The 21,886-nt window shown below is 44.1% G+C and overlaps 1 protein-coding gene across 5 annotated transcripts in view; it reads left to right on the plus strand.

Moving 5' to 3' along the window:
• HERC3 (HECT and RLD domain containing E3 ubiquitin protein ligase 3) overlaps window positions 1-21,886 on the plus strand; it is a 102,299-nt gene that overhangs the window by 28,495 nt on the left and 51,918 nt on the right. For all 5 annotated transcript variants that reach the window (XR_008308362.1, XM_053254886.1, XM_053254887.1 and 2 more), the window contains exon 2: window positions 11,990-12,258. Coding sequence is in view for 4 of the 5 variants with exons in the window: in XM_053254886.1 (XP_053110861.1) it covers window positions 11,990-12,258 (269 nt within the window). In the remaining variant the exon portion in view is untranslated. The remainder of the gene's footprint in view (window positions 1-11,989; window positions 12,259-21,886) is intronic.

Here is a 21,886-nt window from a genome sequence, read left to right on the forward strand (position 1 = left end):
TAGTGGGTGCAGTGCCTCTAATTATGGTCGTTTATCTTAGTAATCTTAGCTAATAGCCACTGACTTATCTGCTAACGACCTTCTGATCTCCTTTGAAGGTGTCAGAAGCTGTCGAAGATGAATATAAGCCTATTAAATATGTGTTGGCGGTATTCATGACTTCTGATCTTGTCTCTAGAAGCTATAGCTAAGAATCAAAGGTTTCATCTGTACGCTGGATTCTTCTGTGTCGCTAGTTGCAGTCCAGGGCCAGAGGTAAAAGAATCCGTCTCAAAAGCAGGTAGCAGGCACCTTAAGTCTGATATCAAACACTTTATGTATACATTTGTATTAGGGTTGCCGACATTGCGTTGGCCAAAATTGGGACACGTGGGGGGTCGGGGGGGGAGTCTTGGGGGCCACCTAGGGGCGGGACTTGGCCTCAGATGGCCAGAGCGCGTGCTTACTGGTGGTCGTAGCTGCCACTGCACGGCGAGGATGGTGGTGAGAACTCTGCGCCCGCCTCCCAAACCATGACAGGTGATGTCGTGGCGGGCAGGCGAGTGCACTGGAAGCAGGCAGAGAGACAGCAGCTAAGGAGCTCCTCCCTCGGGCCTGCCTTCCTCCCAGATGAGGCAGATCGGGCCAGTTTCAGGCCTCTGTGAATGAGGAAGGAGCTCCTTCGCTGCTGTCTCTCCGCCTGCTTCCAGCACGCCCACCGGCCCCGACTTCACCTGTCATGGTTTGTTTGGGAGGCGGGCGCAGAGCTCTCGCCATCATTCCCGCTGCTTTAAAAATCAAATAAAACAAGGTCAAAAAGTGGGAGAAATTGAGTCCCGAATGGGACAATAATTTATCCCCAGGAAATAGGGACATCCTGCCAGTGTTCTCTCTAATTTTTTTTAATCTGTGTGCGGGACGAATTTTGTTCTGGGCGGCAGTATCAAGGTGCTGTTTGTGTGTGTGCGCACATGCATTCAGAATGGGGCCTTCCTGATTCAACCTTTGTGGGATCTAAAATTAACTGAGCAGACATCAAAAAACGTGTGAGTGCATGCGCACGCTCACACCTTAGAGGGAACACTGCATCCCGCACAATGCAGGACAGTTGGCAACCCTAATTTGTATGTATAATTTCACCCTGTTTCTTGCTTGACAAAAACATTACTAGCTTAACTTAGGCTAGCTGGGAACTCTGTATAATAATGCCTTTTTTACTTTGACTCCTGGCAATATAGGTGAAATAAATGGGAAATGTGAACCTCTAATGGTTTCAGTATCTCCAACTAAGAGACTATTTATGAAACTCTAAACTGAAATGTTCCCTGATGGCATCTGAAACAGTAGTCATTGACAGAAGGAGTGTCAAAGACGTCTTGTCAAAAATATATCAATGCCTGTTAAACTTAGATGATGGAACTGGCAGTAATTTTAACTCTTAAGGGAAAAGATGGCAAGGTATAATATTCTAGAATGTACTTGACTTTGTATCTTCACAAAGGGTCTAGTGGCATTCCCTTCTGTAAATCTAACACATTATTATAAATGGTTATATGACTGTACTTCTTATAGAATCAATGAGATTTATAAACTGCCCAAGATAAATGCTGGAAATGTGCCAAAAATCTACTTTGGAGTGGCCACAGCTGGTGGGAAAACAATGTATTGCAATATACTGGAAGAAAGTACTTGATTACAATTAGGAAAATCGCACACATTGCTATACTGCTCTGTCCCATTTTAATGGGCTGTTTAAATAATCCTATGAACAAAATGGTCTGTGAATCAATCTGGGGGTTTTTAGCCACTGCTGAAGTCTTAGTTAACAAGCAAATAGTGCAGTCCAAAAGCTCTTCCGTTTCAGAACGGCTGTCTAAAGTCGCAAAAATGACAACATGTTCGGTTAAGAGATGGTAGACTATCTGTACAGTTTTTTGAAAAGACATAGTCAAACTTTATTAACTTTTGAAATAGGAATAAAAAAATTGAATGCTTTTGATTTGTTTCTGTATCCTTTTGAGGAGGATTTATTTTATTGGTAGTTCGGTTCTTGACACATAGTCTTTGGATCCAGGAACTAGCTCAAAACATTAGGAGCCAGTCAATGGACACTGACAAAATTACCAGACTTACAGTGGGCATTGTGGTGGGTGAGAGAGGGTAAATGAGCTTCCCTTTATCCCCTTTACAAGTAGCATACTTGGAACAGAAACAAGGCTGCCTGAGACAAATAAAGATTTTGTTTAATAACTCTGCCTCTGCATATCCTAGTCTAGGTGCCATGGTTAAATTTCTAGGTGCCATGGCTCCCTAGCACCTGGGATTTGTCAAGCCCTGGCTTAGCCCCAGCTCAGACATCATGGCCAGTGGGGAGCATGCTCTGGGCTTGTGTTCTTCATTTTCCTTGCCCAGTGTGATCTCATTCCCTCTTGAATGTCATGGTAACTGTAGTTTGCCATGGTGTTTGAAGAGGCAAACTATGGGTCCCCCAAACCAGAGCTGAATCCACTTCAAAGTGTGCTTCCCAATTCTGGTTTGTTGTCAAACTCTGCTTTGGGGATACCCTATTTTTGCCAAATTGAGACACTGCAGCAATCTCTGGTTTCTGCGAACTAGGAAGTGCCAGAAGCAATTGAAGCACACAGACCAAAGAGGGAGGCTGTATTCACATACAGCCTCCCTCTTTGGTCTGTGTGCTTCAATTGCTTCTGTGAAATTATTCTCCACATTGGACGGGTGGCTATGCTGAAACTTTATGTTCTTGCAGTGTAAGCCATCCCAGTCTCAGAGAGATTAGTGGATTGCCAGCTTCACTTAATAACAGGACAGGGTATAATAATGTCTAAAATGAAATAGTTTTTGGTAAACAAACAGTACTGGAAAATATCTCAGGTTCTAAGTCCCAGAATTTCTAGGCACTGGCACTGCATAAAACAGAATAAAGCTTTCACACGCTCCTGGGATATTTCCCCCTCCCCTGTCGCTATTTTGATTGCTGTATAGAAAATGAGAGGGTAGGTCCCTGCCCCAAGGAGCAAGCAGTGGACATGAGATACTGCAGAGGAAGGGATTGGAATACGATGGATATTTATATAGTGCTTTTCAACAAAAGTCCCCAAAGCGGTTTTTATAGATATAACTAAATACATAAAATGGCTCCCTATCCCCAAAGGACTCATAGTCTTAAAAAGAAACATAAGATAGACCTCAGCAACAGCCACTGGAGGTATGCTGTGCTGGGGTTGGAGAGGGCCAGTTGCTCTCCCCCTGCTAAATACAGAGAATCACCACTTTAAAAAGGTGACTCTTTGCTCAGTTAGCAGGAGAGCTGCAGTCTGGAACCCCTGCATTTGAGGGAGCAATGAGAGAAATTTTGAACAGTTGAAGATAGTGGAGTTGGGAGACCAAAGGCCACGGATTACTGAATTAATGTCAGCTTAAGGTAGCTGATAGAGGAATATTCTTAAAACGGTTAATGCTCCAGTTGGCAATCAGTTTTGCCTCAGGCAGCTTAAATGAGAGAAGGATAGTGCTGGTGGTGGATTAAAGACCCATGACTGCCACCCAGCAAAATGGCTTGCTGCCATGTTCCGTTCTAGCATGTGTTACATATCCACACTCTGCTTTTCCCTGTGGGGCCAGCTGCCACTTTGCAAGCATGATTTGGCCCAAGGCTGCCAGTTGCTGACTTTGCCGTCAGTATTTTGGGAATTTTAGCAACTATGATATATGTTACCTCTTTGTGATCTGTCTATATTTGGTTTCAGTTATTTATATTTTAGAACTTGCTTCAAACCTGATCTTGTGTTGCCCATATTGCTTGGAGAGTAAGTTCAACAAGCTTTTTCTTGCTGGCACAAGGGAGCCCCGCTGTAGGGAACTGGCCCCCAAAGACCTTGGGTTCAATCCCTGGCATTAGCAGGTTAAGAAATGGGGGGGGGGGGCTATCTGAAGCACCAGAGAGGCAATGTAGAGTCAATGTAGAGATTGTCAGTGTAGTAGACAATGCATTGTATATGTAGACAATATTCAGTGTAGAGATTGTCAGTGTAGACAATACCAAGGTAGACAGATCAGTGCTCTGAATCAGGATAAAGCAGCTTCATGTATTCATATGTACTGTACTGAATCAGCAACAGATGCAGGCAGTGGGGTGTTTGTTTTCAGAGATGTGGGGTTGGAAATTTTCTGTGGGAAAACCTTTTAATACCTTTTTCTAAGGAAAAATCCCCTTTCCAAAAATCCTTTGTTCATAAAATGCATTTTTAACTATGAATGGATGCCAATGCAATATTTCTTTATTTTTACATGTGTATCCCATGCTTTCGCCAAGGAGCCCAGAGTGGTATACATGGTTATGTTCATCCTCACAACAACCCTGTGAGGTAGGTTAGGCTGAGAGAGAAGTGACTGGCCCAGAGTCACTCGATGAGTTTCATGGCAGACTAGGAATTTGAACTTGGGCTTCCCCAGGCCGAGTCAGAGTTGTAATTAATATTTTTCAAGTGATCATTGCTAGGATGTGTGTGAGATGGTGAATATATTTTTAATTCATTTGAAAACAGGAGGGTAATATGGTGGGTTTTTGTTTGTTTTTAACTAAATATAGAAGTCAAATTACATGTCAAATCAGATCACAATCAATTTGGGGTATCAAGGAAACTTGTATAGTAAAATTATCTGAGTATAATATAAATTATTATATTATATAGTAAAATTATACATGGGATAATCTTGGAATTCAAAATTTTCAAACAATGCCCCTGTTTGGTTGTGTTATAACCCTACATCATATAAAAGGCATTTTAAGTGGAAGGCTCTTGTGCCCCCCATTCTAAAAGGTATATAGGGTGGATCTAGGTCTTGTGCATGCTTGTATCAGCTAGAAGCTGTAACAGTGTATTAGTGCATGGAGGTGTGCAACTCTTCTGGCTTATATTGTACCGGATTCCATGGTTGCTGTCGCAGCAGAGGCCTCTGCTTGTACCACAAGAAGCAGTGGAGGGCATTTGGATTGTTCTCACTAACCCAGTATGGACCTCCTTGTCTTACCAAACACATGATCAGTGCCAACTACCTGTATGTAGTGGCAACAATAGTGCTAGACAAATTCTGGGGTGTGTGAGTGCACAAGCCCTGGACCTGAATGCAGGAGGTGTCTTCTACCTTGGCAGAGTCCTTTTTGTGGGGTTTAGCTGGGGATGGCTCCACACAAACAGCTTTTTCTGTGAGCAGATGGCCTTGGTTGGTTTGGGGTGGTGCATTCTTGGATGAGCCAGTCTTTCTTAGATGTCCTCGGTTGAATCCCTGAATTGCAGTAAAATGTGAGAATATGAACCTGCCTTCTACTGAGTCAGACATAAGAGGACAGTTCTCTAAACGGAGGGAGGTAAGAAGTGAGGTCACCCAGGGATCTGAACCGGGACGATTCATAAATGATCTAGAAGTTGGGGTAAGCAGCGAGGTGGCAGATTTGCAGATGACATCAAACTATTTAGGGTAGTGAAATTCAGAAACAGAATGTGAGGCGCTTCAAAAGGATCTCTCTGAACAGGATGAGTGTGTGACAAAATGGCAAATGCGGTTCAGTGTAAGCAAGTGTAAAGTGATGCATATTGGGGCAAAAAACCCCAACTTCACGTATACACTGATGGGGTCTGAGCTGTCGGTGACTGACCAGGGGTGGGATCTTGGGTTCATGAAAGTGTTGAAAGTGTTGACTTAGCTCGTTGAAAGTGTTGACTCAGTGTGTGGTGGCTGTGAAGAAGGCAAATTTCATGCTTGGAATCATTAGGAAGGGGACTGAAAGTAATACTGCTAATATTATAATGCCCTTCTACAAATCTGTGGTGCAGCCACATTTGGAATCCTGTGTACAGTTCTGGTCACTACACCTCAGAAAGTACTTTATAGAACTGGAAAAGGTGCAGAAGAGGGTAATCAAAATGATCAGGTGCCTAGAGCACCTTCTTTATGAGACAAGGCTCCAACTCTTGGGGCTTTTTAATTTAGAAAAAAGACGACAGGCGAGATATGATAAGAGGTCTATAAAACCATGCATAGTGTAGAGAAAGTTGATAGGGGGGGGGATTTCCTCTCTCATAACTCTAGAATCAGGGGTCATCCCATGAAACAGATTGCCAAGGAATTTAGGACTGGCAAAAGGAAGTACTTTTTCACACAGCACATACTCAACCTATGAAATTCTCTGCCACAGAATGTGGTGACAGCCAACAGCCTGGATGGCTTTAAGAGGGGTTTAGATAAATTTATGGAGGACAGGTCTATCAATGCCTACTAGTCGGAGGGCTATAGGCCACCTCTAGCTTCAAAGGGAGGATGCCTCTAAATACCAGTAGCAGGGGGAGTAACAGCAGGAGAGAGGGCATGCCCTCAACGCCTGCCTGTGGCTTCCAGCGGCATCTGGTGGGCCACTGTGTGAAACAGGATGCTGGACTAGATGGGCCTTGGGCCTGATCCAGCAGGGCTGTTCTTATGTTCAGATCATTGATCAATCTAGCGCTGTACTGTATTGTTTACACTGATGGGCAGCAGATCTCCAGTATTACAGGCAGGAGTCTCTCCCAGCCTTACCTGGAGATCGATCCTGTCTTGCCCGTGTTTGATCCTGGGCCCTTCAGCATGCAAAGCAGATGCTCTACCCCTCACCGACATCCCATTGAACTGGACCCTTCTGCTCGCAAAATGTGTGTTCTGCCACTAAGCTGTGGCCCCTCCCTTGAGCAACGAGGACATGAAGTGCTTCCCACGTAGCAACCGTGGAGGCTTGGTGGAAGGAACAAGTCATAAATTGCATAATGAAGGCACTGTCAGCAGGAACAAATTTGTTAGAGCGTTAATGGGCAATGAACAACAGAAGTGAAGTTTTATGTGCTGCTGGGAGTGCTGTGCCAACTGGCAAGCAGCATTTAGGAAACATTCTTTGCCGGACATGCTTCGTTTTGAGCACTGTGCTGGACTTCCAGAAGGGAGGCTCTTCTAGCAACATGTGCAGTGTTGCATTGTGTACTGTAGGCATAACAAGCTAGCTTGTTCTCGGTTGCACTGCTAGGCTGGGGTGGTGGGGACTGGGTGCAGTCTTTGCAGGGGTGCAAAATGGGCAAAGTTCATGTAGTATCTTGGCAATCGCAGATATTTTGGAGTACTTTCTTTTTCAGATGGCAGAACTCAGCATGTTTTTGAGGTGGTAAATGTGCTACCTCAGCCACCTAATGGCGCAGTGGGGCAATAACTTGCCTAGGGAGTAAGAGGTTGCTGGTTCAAATCCCCACTGGTATGTTTCCCAGACTATAGGAAACACCTATATTGGGCAGCAGCGATATAGGAAGATGCTGAAAGGCATCATCTCACTCTGCGTGGGAGGAAGCAATGGTAAAACCCCTCCTGTATTCTACCAAAGACAGCCACAGGGCTCTGTGGTCACCATGAGTTGACACCGAATCGACGGTACAACTTTACTTTACTTTAAATGTGCCACCTCAGGTATATTGCTTGGGAGTTCTCCTGGATCTAAAACTCTCTGGTTTCTCAGGTTGAGGAAGTGGCCAGGAGTGCTTTTATCAGCTTCGGATGATACGTCAGCTACGCCCATTTCTGGAGGTAAACAGTGGTGCATATCCTAGCAACCTCCAGGCCTGACTACTGTAATGCACTCTACGTGGCACTACCTTTGTACGTAGTCCAGAAACTACAATTGATACAGAATGTGGCAGCCAGACTGGTCCCTGGACAACCCGAACGGACCATGTAACACTGGTTTTAAAAGAACTGCACTGGCTGCTGATACGTTTCCGAGTGAAATACAAAGTGATGGTTATTACCTCTAATGGTTTAAGGGTAAAGTGTGCCGTCAAATCGGTGGTGACTCCTGGCGACCACAGAGCCCTGTGATTGTCTTTGGTAGAATATAGGAGGGGTTTACCATTGCCATCTCACGCGCAGTATGAGATGATGCCTTTCATATAGGTCGATATAGGGGTTTTCCATAGTCTGGGAAACATAACCAGTGGGGATCCGAACCAGCAACCTCTGGCTTGCTAGTCAAGTCATTTCCCTGCTGAGCCATTAGGTGGCTGTATAACAGCTTAAGTCCAGGGTATTTAAGAGAGTGCTTTCTTTGTCATGAATTCTGTTGTCTATTAAAATCTTCTGGAAAAGTCCGGTTACAGTTGCTGCCAGCTCATTTAGTGGTGACTTGGGACTGGGCCTTCTCTGTGGCTGCCCCGAGCTTTGGAATATGCTCCCTGTCAGGATAAGAGCATTTCCATCTCTGATTGCTTTTAGGAAGACCCTTGGCATCCATGCCACTTTGTCTTGAACTGTAGCCTACCAAAATGCATGTATCTAAACACCAGTTGAGGATGGGCTTCATAATAAAGATGGCAAAATTCATTTAAATAAATTGGTGTTCAGGTACACTACACAGCCATCCTGCACCTAACGTGATAATGCAGAGTAGGATTCTCTGACTGAAGGGTGCTTTCCAGATTACACCCTGCAAACGGGGTCACGGTGGATCTCGGAAGTGTGCTTCCACACTTCCTGTGTTGTGACACTGCAGTCCCTACGCTGACAGCAGGGTGCCATTTACATTTCCGATGCCTTGTTTCGAATTTAATCGCTGTGATATAGTGCTGTGATATCATGTATCTGGCGTAAAAAGGTTGCTGTTTCTTTGAGTTGTTAGTTTCCGCGAGACTGCTCTCCCTGCTGTTTACGTTTCCAATGCGTTTTGCCTGAGTGGAAGCATTTTGCTGCTTTTGAGCAGCTAATTTGGAAAGCACCCAGCATCGGATGACAGCTTGCTTGTATGAATGAGTCATCCCACTGATGATTAAACCAGCTCTGCTTATGTATTGTTGTGTTTGAAAGCTTTATTGTTTTTACTTAAAAAAGAAGAAGAAGAAGAAGCTGAGCAGGCAGACTGAGACTGCTTTGCACAGCTTTAAGTTTCTGCTTAGGAGAAATTAGCCATTCAGCAGTGAGTACTTCATTAAGGCTTTTGTGTTAGCTTGTTACAATACACACACAATAGATTCTTGTGGCAGTCTTTTAGGCAAGATGCCCTCTTTCTGTGAGAGCTCAAAAAAGGAGTTTGGTAGGAACGAGCTTTGGTTTGTCAAGAACAAATCGTACCAAATTAAGCTCATATCTTTTCTAACCCCCCCCCCCAGAGTTACTAGTTTAGTAGATCATTGGAATGCTGTGGACATAGTATATCTTGATTTCAACAAAACATTTGGCAAAGTGCCCCATGATATCCTTGTTGACAAGTTGGCAAAATGTGGGCTAAATTATGCTACTGTTTGATGGATTCACGGGTGGCTGGACAGCTGTACCCAGTGAATATGTATTAATAGCTCTGCATCATCGAGTGGACAGGACTCTGTCTAGGGTCCTGTGCTGTTCAACCTTTTCATAATTGGCTTGGAGGAGAGAGTAGAGGAGATGCTTATCACATTTGCAGATGACATGAAACTTCATTGGCTGAATCAAGATTTTGTTCAATCTGGTTCAAGATCATTCTGGACACGGTCAAATATTGGTCAAAACCCAGCAAGGCGAACTTCAGCAGAGAGAAATGTAAAGTCCTGCATTTGAGTGTGAAAAATCAAATGCAGAAGTACAAGATGGGGGAGACCTAGCTTTGCAGCAATATATGCGAAAGAGACTTAATGTGTCTTAGTGGACAACAAGTTGGACAAGAGCCAGCAGTGTGGTGCAGCTACTAAAAAAAGCGAATGCAGTCTTTGGTTGCATTAATGAGAGGCATAGTGTCCAGATCACAAGAAGTAATCATTCCATTGTGTTCTGTGCTGGTCAGATCTCACCTGGGATACTGTGTTCAATTCTGAGCCCTGCATGTTAAGAAGGATGTTGCTAAACTGGAACAGGATCAGAGGAGAACAACAGAGCTGAAGGTGGAGAGAGATCTGGAAAACAAGTCCTGTGAGGAATAGTTAAAGGAGTTGGGTATGCTTAGCCTGGAAGAGAAGACTTCGAGGAGATATGATAGCCGCCTTCAGTTTTCTGAAGGTCTGCCACACAGAAGAAGGAATAGATTATTGCTCATAAGGGCAGGATTAGAACCAGTGGGTTAAAATTACAAGGAAGGAGATGTAGACTAGAGATTGAACTATCTTGATCTCCTTAGAGGATAGACAAGCATAATTGTTGTTGCATAAATTTGTGTACTCCTGCTAACTGAGCCAAGAGGCACCATTCAAAGTGGTGATTCTCTTATCTTTAGCAGGAGGTGAGCAACTGTCCCTATCCAACCTCAGCACAGCATCCCTCCAGTGGCTGTTGCTGGTTTCTACCTTATGCTGCTTTTAGATTGTGAGCCCTTTTAAGTTAGAGAGCCATCTTATTTATTTATTTGATTATCTTTCTATGTCAATCTCTTTGAGAACTTTTTATTGAAAATTGCAATTAAAATATTTGTTGTAATCTTATACTAGAGCTTGGTATTGTGCTCTAGACCAGGGTTCCCACCCTGGTCCTCCAGATGTGTTGGAACTATAACCCCCATCACCCTCCCCGCTACAATTTATTGTAGCTGGAGATTTTGGGAGTTGTAGTTCAGCAACACTTGGAGGACCACAGGTTGGGAACCTCTGCTCTAGATTACAAAAATGTATGCCACAGTAAATCCGTTAGCCTGGAAGGTGCCACAATATTTTTATCTCTTTTTGTGTATGGGTATTTTCATTAAAGCTGACAGCATGTCTTCCTGACAGCATGTCTGCATCACAGAACTAAACCAGTAATTGCCATTCCTTCATCTTCCGGATCTCCATCATGATTCCATTCTCAAGAAGTGTAATTCTGTGATGGTCTAGGGTTCTTCAAGCCATTTCAACTCCCCCCAAATCTGAAAGCATTGTTTTGTAGGAGCTGCACCTCTTGCAACTGACAACATTAAGCTTCACTCCGTGAAGCCAATTGATGCTGAAGGAAAATAAAGTGTTGCTTAAGCACGTTGCTTAGGAAATGCCGCCTTACCATGGATGTTTGGTTTCTGTAGAAGCCTTTTTGTCAACAGCATCCTGTGTACAGACATTCAGAGGAAAACAAAGGCAGATGGGTGGTACGAATAGACTGGCTTCTGTTAAATAGTATTTCTTTCTCAAATATATCGACTGTCTTTCTAAACCTGTGGAAAAAATAAAAAATAACTAATCATAAATTGTAATATAAAAATTTAAACCACTAAGGTTAAAAGGCATTAACATTTTTATGATGGTTCTGCAGAGTCTCCATATTCAGTGGCAGTATATCTTTGGTTACCTCCATCCATCCATCATATTTATCACATTTATAAACCGTCTAACACATATATCCACTCTACCTCTGAATAGTCTAGTCTAGGTACCATGGTTTCCGGGATTTTCAAGCCCTGGAGTAAACCATAGTTTCCTGCATTTGGAGGGAGCAAACAACTGCAGTATATTCAAAAGCAAAAGTGGAAGTTTACACTCGCCCTTCTTTCCACTCCCCTGCCCAAGCCTAAGGTTTGCTGTGGCTCACACATAATGTAATCCAACCCTAAAGTTACCAGTATATGGGATGACTCTGCTTGCTCTATCAAGGAGAGACCTGTCTAAAAGCAATGTTGCTGCATCTTCGGACCCAAAAGTCTAGATGTCTAGACATTTCACATATTTTCCTAGCTGTGTTGAGGTCAATAGCTTTTACCCATATGAAAATATTGGTGTGTGACGCTTAGTCACAGAAATCTAGGAGACTCCAATAACCACTCCCCCCCCCACCCATATACTTCCTGTCCTCTCTGAATAGGGATATAATTGGAGACGTACCTACCTTATAGGGATATAATTGGAGACGTACCTACCTTATAGGGATATAATTGGAAACGTACCAGGAAGCACCTTCTTTCACTGGTATCCCTTCCTGTGACCTGTATGTAGTTTGTGCATGATGCTTCATTTTTGTTGATGTGTTCTTTTCTCTCTCATTTCTTTCTCAGGAAAAAAAAAATCAAGCTACATGACTTGCTAAAAGAAGAAAAGATGTTATGTTGGGGATATTGGTCTTTTGGACATCCCGGAGCAGTTAGCAGTCTCCAGGCGATCATCCCGGAGCCTCGGATCAGCGGGTTCATTCACGAGAGAAGCATCAAGGAAGTGGCTTGTGGAGGAAACCATTCTATTTTCCTGCTGGAGGATGGCGAAGTCTATACATGTGGCGTGAACACCAAAGGGCAGCTAGGCCATGAGAGGGAAGGAAACAGGCCAGGTATGTTGTTTCTGTACACTTGGAACCAACCATGTCCCTTGGAAATGGAGCACAGAGTTGGCAGAATCTAAGGAAAGATGTGGCAACTGCTTTTTGCCTGGGGTAGAGGAACTTCCCGCTGGAACCTCTTCATACCTGCTGTTTACTGGAATCTTCATCTAGACAATCCTTTCCCCCCACAAGGGTTTTATTTAACAAAAGCCACGGACACATGTTCAGGCTTGAATCTGTAGGCTTATGGACTAGAGCCTTGCTTTTAAAAGTGAAAGTTGTGGTTCTTCCTGTTTTGTTCATATCAACTGCGTTTTGTGTTTCAGATTCTATATTCTAGAGCTTCACAACTTGGGCCCTCCTGCTCCTGTGGATGTTGGACTACAGCTCCGATCATCCCTAACTTCTGGCTTATGTGGCTGGGGTTGATGGGAGTTGTAGTCCAACATCTGCAAGAGGACCAAAATTTTGCAGCCCTGCTTTATTCTGGGCAACATAGTACAAATTCAGCAATGACGATTCCCAAGGCCCGTGAACATATAGCCAATTTTGATGGGTGTCATCTTGGTATTGTGAGCAAATGTGTCAGAGTCTTGGAACCCGTTTAGATGCTTGACTAGTATTAACATGCTAAGACTGCTGCAGTCCTGTGGCTGCTTACCTGGGAGTAAGCCGCACTAAACACAGTGTGACTCCTTTGTGAGGAAACGGGTATAGGATTGCACTGTATGTATGGATGTCCTCACTCTCTGACTCCAGGCCTTCCTGGCTGCTTGATGGATGGGAAACCTCCTATTACGGGACATGAAGAGAAGAACCAGAGTTTACTATTGTGGGAACCACAAGAGTGCTTCACATTGTGAATTCTGCCCCACTCTCTGCTGTCTAGTGTGGGCAGAGAAGAGGGCCCTTCCGACCCTCTTTAGGGTCTCCTGCATGCAGCTGGGCAGGATGGTTGCATGGGTGTTTGTCTGAGCCCTCTCCTCTTTCTCCTTGGTTAAGATGTGATGTGTGAATTTTAACTAGTCTAAGATTTGCAGTGAATGGTAGTGCTCCATTGATGGATTTCCTCTGTTGCTGTCAACTTAAAAGGAAGCAAGGAGGGACACAATGTGGCAATTTGATTTTCAGGCATAATTTATACAAGCAAAAATGTTTCTTGGGAGTGCCACATATTCAGAACTAGAACTGGTGTGTGGATTGTTGCTATCCGGTTATACATACTGGTGTGGCCAGTGTCTTAGAATTCAGGCTGCGTCCAGCAGATGTAATGCAGTGAAGTGGGGTGGGGTGATTTCATGTGAAGTAGCAGCAGGAGGGAAGGGATGCTTAATTCCTCCCCAAGCCGAACTAGACTCAAATTGGAAATAACCTTAGTGATGAGGAAAATGACCTGGGGGAGGGCAGAAGGGGGGTGGGTTTAACACCCCTTTCCTGCCCATCTCTTTTCTGCTTGAAATCACCTTCTCCTTGCGACTTTACAGTTGTGTTGGTGTGACTTGCACTCTAAGGCAAGTGTCTTGGTTGGGATCCAATAGGATCCCAAGAAGCCTTGGAGGGATTTAGTGTTGGCTCTGCCGGTGACCATGTTGATACCTCGGTGAAGAATTGAAACAGCCAACTCACCAGGGCAATGGACACAATCACTCCTAAGTGTCCTCTCCGACCCGCTTTGAACCTACCCCTTGGTATATGGAAGAGCTACCGGGGCTGAAGCGGTGAGTTGGACAACTAGAGTCCAAGTGGAGAAAGACTTGACTTGAATCCAAGAGATTATAACATAGAGCACATTTGAAAATCTATGGGGTGGAGACTGCCTTGGTCGGCCCGATGGAGGATCTCCAACTGGGAATTGGCAGAGGGAGTGTGACTCTGTTGCTCCTTTTGGATCTCTTGGCAGCCTTCGATACTATCAACCATAGTATCCTTCTGGAGCATCTGAGGGGATTGGGAGTGGTTCCGCTCCTACCGCCTTGCAGTGGTTCCACTCTTACCTCTCGGGCAGATCCCTGATGGTGTCTCTTGGAGACATTCTTCAAAATCTGAACTTTCGTATGGTGTCCCTATGGGCTCCATATTGTCTCCGATGTTGTTTAACATTAACTTCTGCTAACTTGGCAAAGAGGCACCTTTTAATGTGGTGATTCTCTTTATTTAGCAGGGGGAGAGTAACCGGTCCTATCCACACCCAGCACAGTACCTCCAGTGACTGTTGCTGGTGTCTGTCTTATATTTCTTTTTAGATTGTGAGCCCTTTGGGGATAGGGATCCATCTTATTTATTATTTCTCTGTGTAAACTGCCGCGAGCCATTTTTTAGAAGGCCAGTATAGAAATCAAATCAAATAAATAAACAAACAAACAGCTGTATGAAGCTGCTGGGAGAGATTATCAGGAGATTTGGAGCGGGGTCTTATCAGTATGCTGATGACATCCAAATCTGTTTCTCCTTGTCAGCCTCATCGGGAGAAGGCATAGCCTCCCTAAATGCCTGTCTGGAGGTGTTGATGGGCTGGATGAGGGATAACACACTGAGGCTGAATCCAGATAACAGAGGTACATATTGTGCGGAGTGGGAACCCGCACGATGATTTTGATCTGCTGGTGCTGGATGGGGTCATACTTCCCCAGAAGGAACAGGTATGCAATCTGGGAGTGTTTCTGGATCCGAATCTCTCCCTGGTATCGCAGGCTGAGGCAGTGGCCAGAGGTGCTTTCTATTAGCTTTGGCTGATAAGCCAGCTGCATTGGTTTACTGAGATGAACAACCTCAGAATGGTGGTTCATCTGCTGGTAACCAACAGACTGTACTACTGCAATGCATTCTCTGTGGGGCTGTCTTTGTACATAGTCCGGAAATTGCAGCTGGTATAGAATGTGGCAGCCAGGCTGGTCTGTGGGTCATCTCGGAGGGACCATATTACTCCTGTGTTGAAAGAGCTACAGTGACTGCTGCTAAGTTTCTAGGTAAAATACAAGGTGCTGATTATTACCTATAAAGTCCTAAACAGCTTAGGCCCTGGGTATTTAAGAAAATGTCTTCTTTGACATGAGCCCCATCGCCCATTAAGATCATCTGGAGAGGTACATCTGGTGGCTACTTGGGGACGGGCCTTCTCTGTTGCTGCCTCTGGGCTTTGCAATGCGCTCCCTGTTGAAATAAGAGCCTTCTCATCTCTGGCAACTTTTAAAAAGGCACTGAAGACACTTTTGTTCACCCAGGCTTTTAATAAGATTTACAATTTTAATAGTTTTTAATGTTGGATTTTAAATGATTTTAATGTGTTAATCATTTTTAATTTTGTTTAATTTATATTGTTTTTGTTGTACACTGCCCAGAGGTTTTGGGCGGTATATAAATAAATATGTTAAATATGTTAAAATAAATAAATAACAGATGAATAAGGCAAGGGCCAGCAGCCATAGGATTCAGGCCCTGTCTTGCTCTGCTACAATGTATATTCGATGTTCTGTGCCCTGATAGGCCCTAGTGACGAGTAGGTCAGGAAAGGAAAGGTCAATTTCCAAGTACCTTTTAGAGTATATAGACTAAGTTGCCAAAAGGCTGGCAGGAGAAATATATTTGGGCAGATTAACACCTTGGTGATCATTTCCCCCACACCTTGCTCCCTGCTGTTCCCTGACTCATAGTAGGAGCTAAACTTTAAAAACACACACAAAGAACTACATATACTAAATCAGGAGTGGGAAAATCCCAGCAGTGGTTCTTTAAGATTTGATGCTGGTACCTAAAACTGTAAACCTTTGTTCCCAGCATAGTATATAACTAAATATGTATTATTCTGCTTCCCAAATGTTTACCTTGATTGTTTTGCAGATGCAAAATATTTAAACCGGTTCTGATTATCTCGTATGCAGCATGGGGAGGAACTGTAGCTCAGTGGCAGAGCATAGGGATGTGCTGGTCTGTCGTCCGGCCGGTTCAGTGATGGGGGGGGGAGCAGGGAGGGTGCCCTTGCCCCCTCCACCGCATTTCCCCCACGGCGCTGTCTCCAAAATCGCTGGTGCAGGGCGGCAGTGTACCTCCTTGCCAATGCCACCCCAGTCAGTGTTGTACACTGCCACCCCACACCAGTGATTTTGGAGACAGCACCAGCAGGGGAAACGTTTATGTGCGTGTGGGGTGGGGGGAGTAAGGGCACCCTCCCTGCTCCTTAAAGGTAACCCCCCACTGAACCGCCGAATGCCAGACCATGCACATCCCTAGCAGAGCATTGGCTTTGTATGCAGAAGGTACCAGGTCCAGTCGCTGGCATCTCCAAGTTGAGCTGAGGAATGCCCCAGTCTGAAACACTGGAGAGTCACTGCCAGTCAGCGTACTACTGAGTTTCTAACTATGGGATGTGGGCTGTGGGTTTACTGTCTTAGGCATGTGATCCCTGATTACAAGCTTTATGACTCAGCAGTCTTGTTGCATGGCATTTGTATTGAGCCAATTTCAGATGGCTAGGCAGGAAAAATAATGGCAATCCAGTTCAAGATGTTTGTGCTGCGGTCAGTTTATACATAGGGGGCTTTCCTGATGGCGTTCCATCAGTTCCTGTAGCTGATACTGGCTATTTCAGTTTCAGCTAGCTGATAACATCTGGCTCATGTTGCCTTTTGGCTGATCTCAAAGTAACCTGAGTCAGCAGCTTGTAGGATGGCATGTCAAGAGACTGCCACATGTAAATGACACTTTGCTTCCATCCTACTTGGAGTGATGGGCATTGGCCTAGTTCAGTTTGGCCTACATGGCAGCCATTTTTTATCCAGACATTTGAAAGTTTGCTAGCATTCTATGGCTGGCATTATATCTGATTCATCAACATTGTTGCATTCCCCAGAGTCCCTTTGCCCCCACAACTAAAGCTGCATCCTCTACAGAGATGTGCAGTGGAATTTTTTCCCATACTTTATTTTTCCATGGAAAATTTTCCATTTCTAAGAATATATTGGCCAACATCCAGATTCAATCAATGTTTATTTCAATGAAATGCAAAGTTTAAAACAAACAAAAACAATACAATAAAAACATTACAACCAACTGGGTCATGACTGTGTCAGTTGTTGTGTTTTCACTGCTGCTACACAGAATTTAGCTACCATTCAGGTTGTGATTTGATTTGTATCGGAGAGCAGTAGCTTAGTATAGAACGCCTCCAGTCTGTTCGGATGCCTTTGCAGTAGAGGGGAAATATATCTTATTCGGGAGTCCAAGATATGTAAAAGGGGCAGTATAACAAGACATGTTGGATCGTTTCTATCTCCTCTGCCGCACATGGACAGTTTCTCTCAGCCTGTGGCACTTTTGAGTATCTACCCTGCAGGAGTGCAGAGGGGAGAACATTATGTCTTGCCCTGAAGAATTCCTTTCGCAACCTGGAACATCCAGATTAGCTCTGAGCATATGCAGCAGTGTGAGAGTGGGAATTTATTTTCCAGAATATGTTCCAATTCTAAATTTTCTGGAAAACGCACATCTCTGATCCTGTGTCTGACAAGTGAGGCAAAAACAGGCTACTCTTTCCTCTTGCTACTGCAATCCTTCCCTGAAGTACTAATGAGAAATTGTTAATGAATGGAAATGCATAGGTTGTATATTTAGTTTGGAAATACATATATTATTTTTACTTTGGATGTGCTGTGCCATCCAGACTGCAATATGCAATGTGATCCTGTGCGTGCTTATTCAGATGTAGGTCCCTCTGGCTGATATCCTGATGAAGTGTGTGGCTGCGCACCAGGAAGATGCGTCCTGACCCCGCACAGAAAGCTTATTTGGCTCTGTATCAAGCAAGGTGGGGTGAGCAATTTTTGCCAATCTCTTCGTCCCCCAGAAGTGTCCTGTGCCACCTAGAGATATGTCACTGAGGGCTGTACAACCATCGGGGACATAATTTTTGGGTGGTGCAGGGCAATTCCAGAGGAAGAAGATGGAGGTACTATAGAATAAAGGAAGTTCTTCAGGCCACTGTAAAAGAGTGCATAGGATTGCAGCCCTAGATTCCGAATCTTTTGGGGACAGAGATGGTTATGGGTGGAATTGCTGTACACTGCTATAAGCCTATGGAACAGGGAAGAATATAAATATAGTAAATCCTTATATTTTGAGATCTGTGAGCACCTGTAGTTGTGTCTTCTGCAGCTTGTGCAAATTAGGCCAACTGTGAGTCAAGAAAAGTACAGCGAAATTCAGTTTGTCCTGACTGCCACTCCAAATGCGTATTGGAGGTTTAAAAAGGGCCCCTTCACATCCTTCTTTTTGGAATTTTTATTCAAAAATGTTTACTCTCTGCATCATAGTATCCTATTTCAGTGCTCTCTCTCGCGCACACACACACACACACACACACACACACACACACACACACACACACACCCCAAGATTAGTTCACAAGAATCGGGTTGTTTTTTCTCAATGCTGCCTTTCCTTTGCCCTCTAGACGGGTGGGTTTCCAAGGACTGTGCTAGCTGGCTGTAACACTCTGTACTTTTTGATCAGGAAAGGTTCTTTGTGTAGTGCTGCAAGGCATAAAACATGCACAGGCTCATTGGCAATCTGGTTAAACTTCTGCATTAGGAGACATTCTGAAATGAAACTTGTCTGCTCTTCTTTTGAAAGGGAGGTGTCAGTCCAGGAGTGTTAAAAAGTGTGTCCTGTAAGGTTGTTTGGATTGCTGCAGGAGTTCAGAATTTGTTCCTACTTTAAGGCTATGCCTTATTTCTTTTATTATTTTTCATAATGCATGTAAAATGTACTTGACCATGCAGTGTGCTTTGCAACAGTTAATTATTAACAAAGTAAGTCATCAGAAGTAATTGTTCTGCATTTAATTGTTGATTAAATTAATTAATTGTTAATAACTGTTCTGCATTTAATTTTTTAATTCAATCAGAAGTAATTGTTCTGCATTAGTCAGTCATCATCTAGTTCTGGGTCCTTGATAGGAGGAGAGCTGGTCTTATGGTAGCAAGCATGAATTGTCCACTTTGTTAAGCCCTAGTCTTATTTATCTTATTTATTTCTCTGCTTTGTAGACTGCCCCAAACTTCCATCTCTGGGTGGTTTACAACAACATAAAATACATTAAGAATGAAAACCTTAAAACATTTTAAAACCACAGTCAAATTACAAAGCTTGGGTGAGAAAATGAGTCTTTAGGGACTTTTAAAGAGTTGTCAGAGATGCAAAGGCTCTTATTTCAGCATGGAGCGTATTCCAGAGGCTCAGGGCAGCAACACAGAAGGTGTATCCTTGCATTTGAATGGGAGACTCCAGTGTGAGCACTGGAAGATATTCTCCTTAGGTGATGGGGCCACTCTGGGAAGAGCACCTGAATGCTTGCATGCAGAAGGTTCCAAGTTCCCTTCCTGGCATCTCTTAAGATAGAGTGTAGCGGATTAAAGCCTTTGTCTCAGAGCAAGCTCATGTGAGGGAAAGAAATGCTTAATCATCCTTGCTTGAGCTGCCTGGATAGGCTTCTCCTAAAACTATTCTATATTCAGTAGATCTAAAATGCTGCTGCCACCACCCCTCTTATCAACAGAGCTTGAACTTCCCTGGGCTTGGGGTAGAATCCCAGGAAAAACTCTCTTTATTTTGCTCTTGGGCAAGTACAAAAGTCTTCCACATACAAGCCTGCACAAGGTGAGAAAAGTGATAGCTTCTGACTGTTTGAGGACATGATTGCACATCCCCCTTTGCCCCCTATTTTCCTTGAGTTAAAAACCAACTTGGAGAGGCTTGTCAAAATAAAAAGAACTAAAAAACCAGTTTTATTCAATTACTACAGACTGCTTCCGTCTGAGGCTTCTAGCTTTCTTAAATAGACTCAAAAATACTTAGTAGGTTACAAAATAGATTGTCTTAATGCACTCTTAAATGTTTATAGTCTGTTGGGTAGGATGGGTATAAGGTAGTGTTTCTTATCTTAATAACATTACAGGTAAAAAATAATAGAACAGTATCAGAAATATGCAAAAGCACCCCCCCCAAGAAATAAGTTTCTAACGCACGATCTGACTGTTCCCTATGCTGAATTCCCTTTTCCTTGAACTCACCCAGTTTCTGAGGAGAATCAAGCTTCCTGCAATCTTTTTTTTAAGGATCTACAGAGTTATTCCATGAGAGAAACCTCCATGCTGGCTTCGACCATGAGGATGCAAACTCCACTTCCCCTCACTAAGCCTTTCCACGCATGCTGCTCTCCAATAAAGATTATCCTCATTGTTCCCAGAATTCCCAGCAACTACTCTCTAGATCCCACCCACCTGGTGTACTGATTGGCTGCGCTGGAGTTCACCAGCATGTCGGTCAAGAGAAGGGTTCACTCTCTGGTAACTCTTTAGGGGTAGGGAAGTCTGATCACTACATAGGACTGAGAAAGATTCCTACCTGCAACCTTGGAGAAGCCGTAGCCAGTCTGTGTAGACAGTACTGAGATAGATAGATCAATGGTCTGATTTGGTAGAAGGCAGCTTCCTATGTCCCTGGGCACCACACTTTAAGAAGGGTGTAGACAGAATGGAATGCGTTCAAGCCCTCCTATGTTTGGGTAAACAAACAAAAACATAACTAATTAATGTTGGGATCTAGTAGATCCCAGTTACGTGAATTGGTGTTGGCAGCGGGGGAGGAACACAGTAAGATTATATATTTTACAATGGCTCCAGTTTAATATGAAATAGGATATCATGTGCAGCACTTTTGATTATAATATGGAGGTACAACCGTGCAAGGGACCTATTAATTCCTGTGGGGTCTGGCAGACCCCCAGATGCCTTACTTGCACAACTCAAAGGCTGTTGCTTAAAACAAGCAAACAAATACTGAATGCACCTTATTTTAATGGCAACATCAATAGAAAGTACTCATTTTGTAAAGAAAAGTTTTTATCGGGTTGCAGACATTGAGATATCCGGTAGCTTCCAATGTTTCGTTGTCTGAATAACGCCAGAGCCTTTTAAGAGAAACTGAGCAAAGCACTGCAGTGAAAGGAAGAGGCTGAAACAAGACAGGAGAATTGTTTCCTTTACTGTAGTAGAATACATGAAGCATCATAGGTGAACAAGTGATGTTTTGTCTGTTGTTGTTTTTTAATACTACTTGCAGGCATGATATGACCTACAATATGTAGGCATGTTGAAGCAGAAGCTGAAAAATGTGTACAAGTGTACATGTCTGTATAGTCATACAACATAATGTCTGAATGGTGCTTCTGTGTACAGTGTACAATGGTACAGAACTGTACATGGGTACATTATTCACATGCAGCCCCCCACCCACCCCCAGACTTCCGGGTGGAAGTCTGGTCACCCACTCCACCTGGGGCCCCCAAATTCCCTCAAAAATGCCCTGGCCTCCGGGGGCCTCACTGTGCTGGGAGCCGAGCACATGACTGTGCTGTGGGCGGTCCATGGCCAATATGTGGCCCACTCACTACCCCTCTCCTGTAGCTGAGGGGGCCCCAGGGACTGAGAGGAATGAGTGTGGCCAGCCATGTCTGTGGCTCTCTGCATTCACTCCGCAGCGACTTGGCTGCAGTGGTGGACCTGGCCAGGCCGTGAGCAGGAGGTGCTGCGCAGGAGAGCAGCCAGAATTGCTTCTTTTCCTGGCCTAGCAGTGCGCCTGCGCT

This window comes from Hemicordylus capensis, chromosome 5 (assembly GCF_027244095.1).
Source record: "Hemicordylus capensis ecotype Gifberg chromosome 5, rHemCap1.1.pri, whole genome shotgun sequence".
NCBI lineage: Eukaryota > Metazoa > Chordata > Lepidosauria > Squamata > Cordylidae > Hemicordylus > Hemicordylus capensis.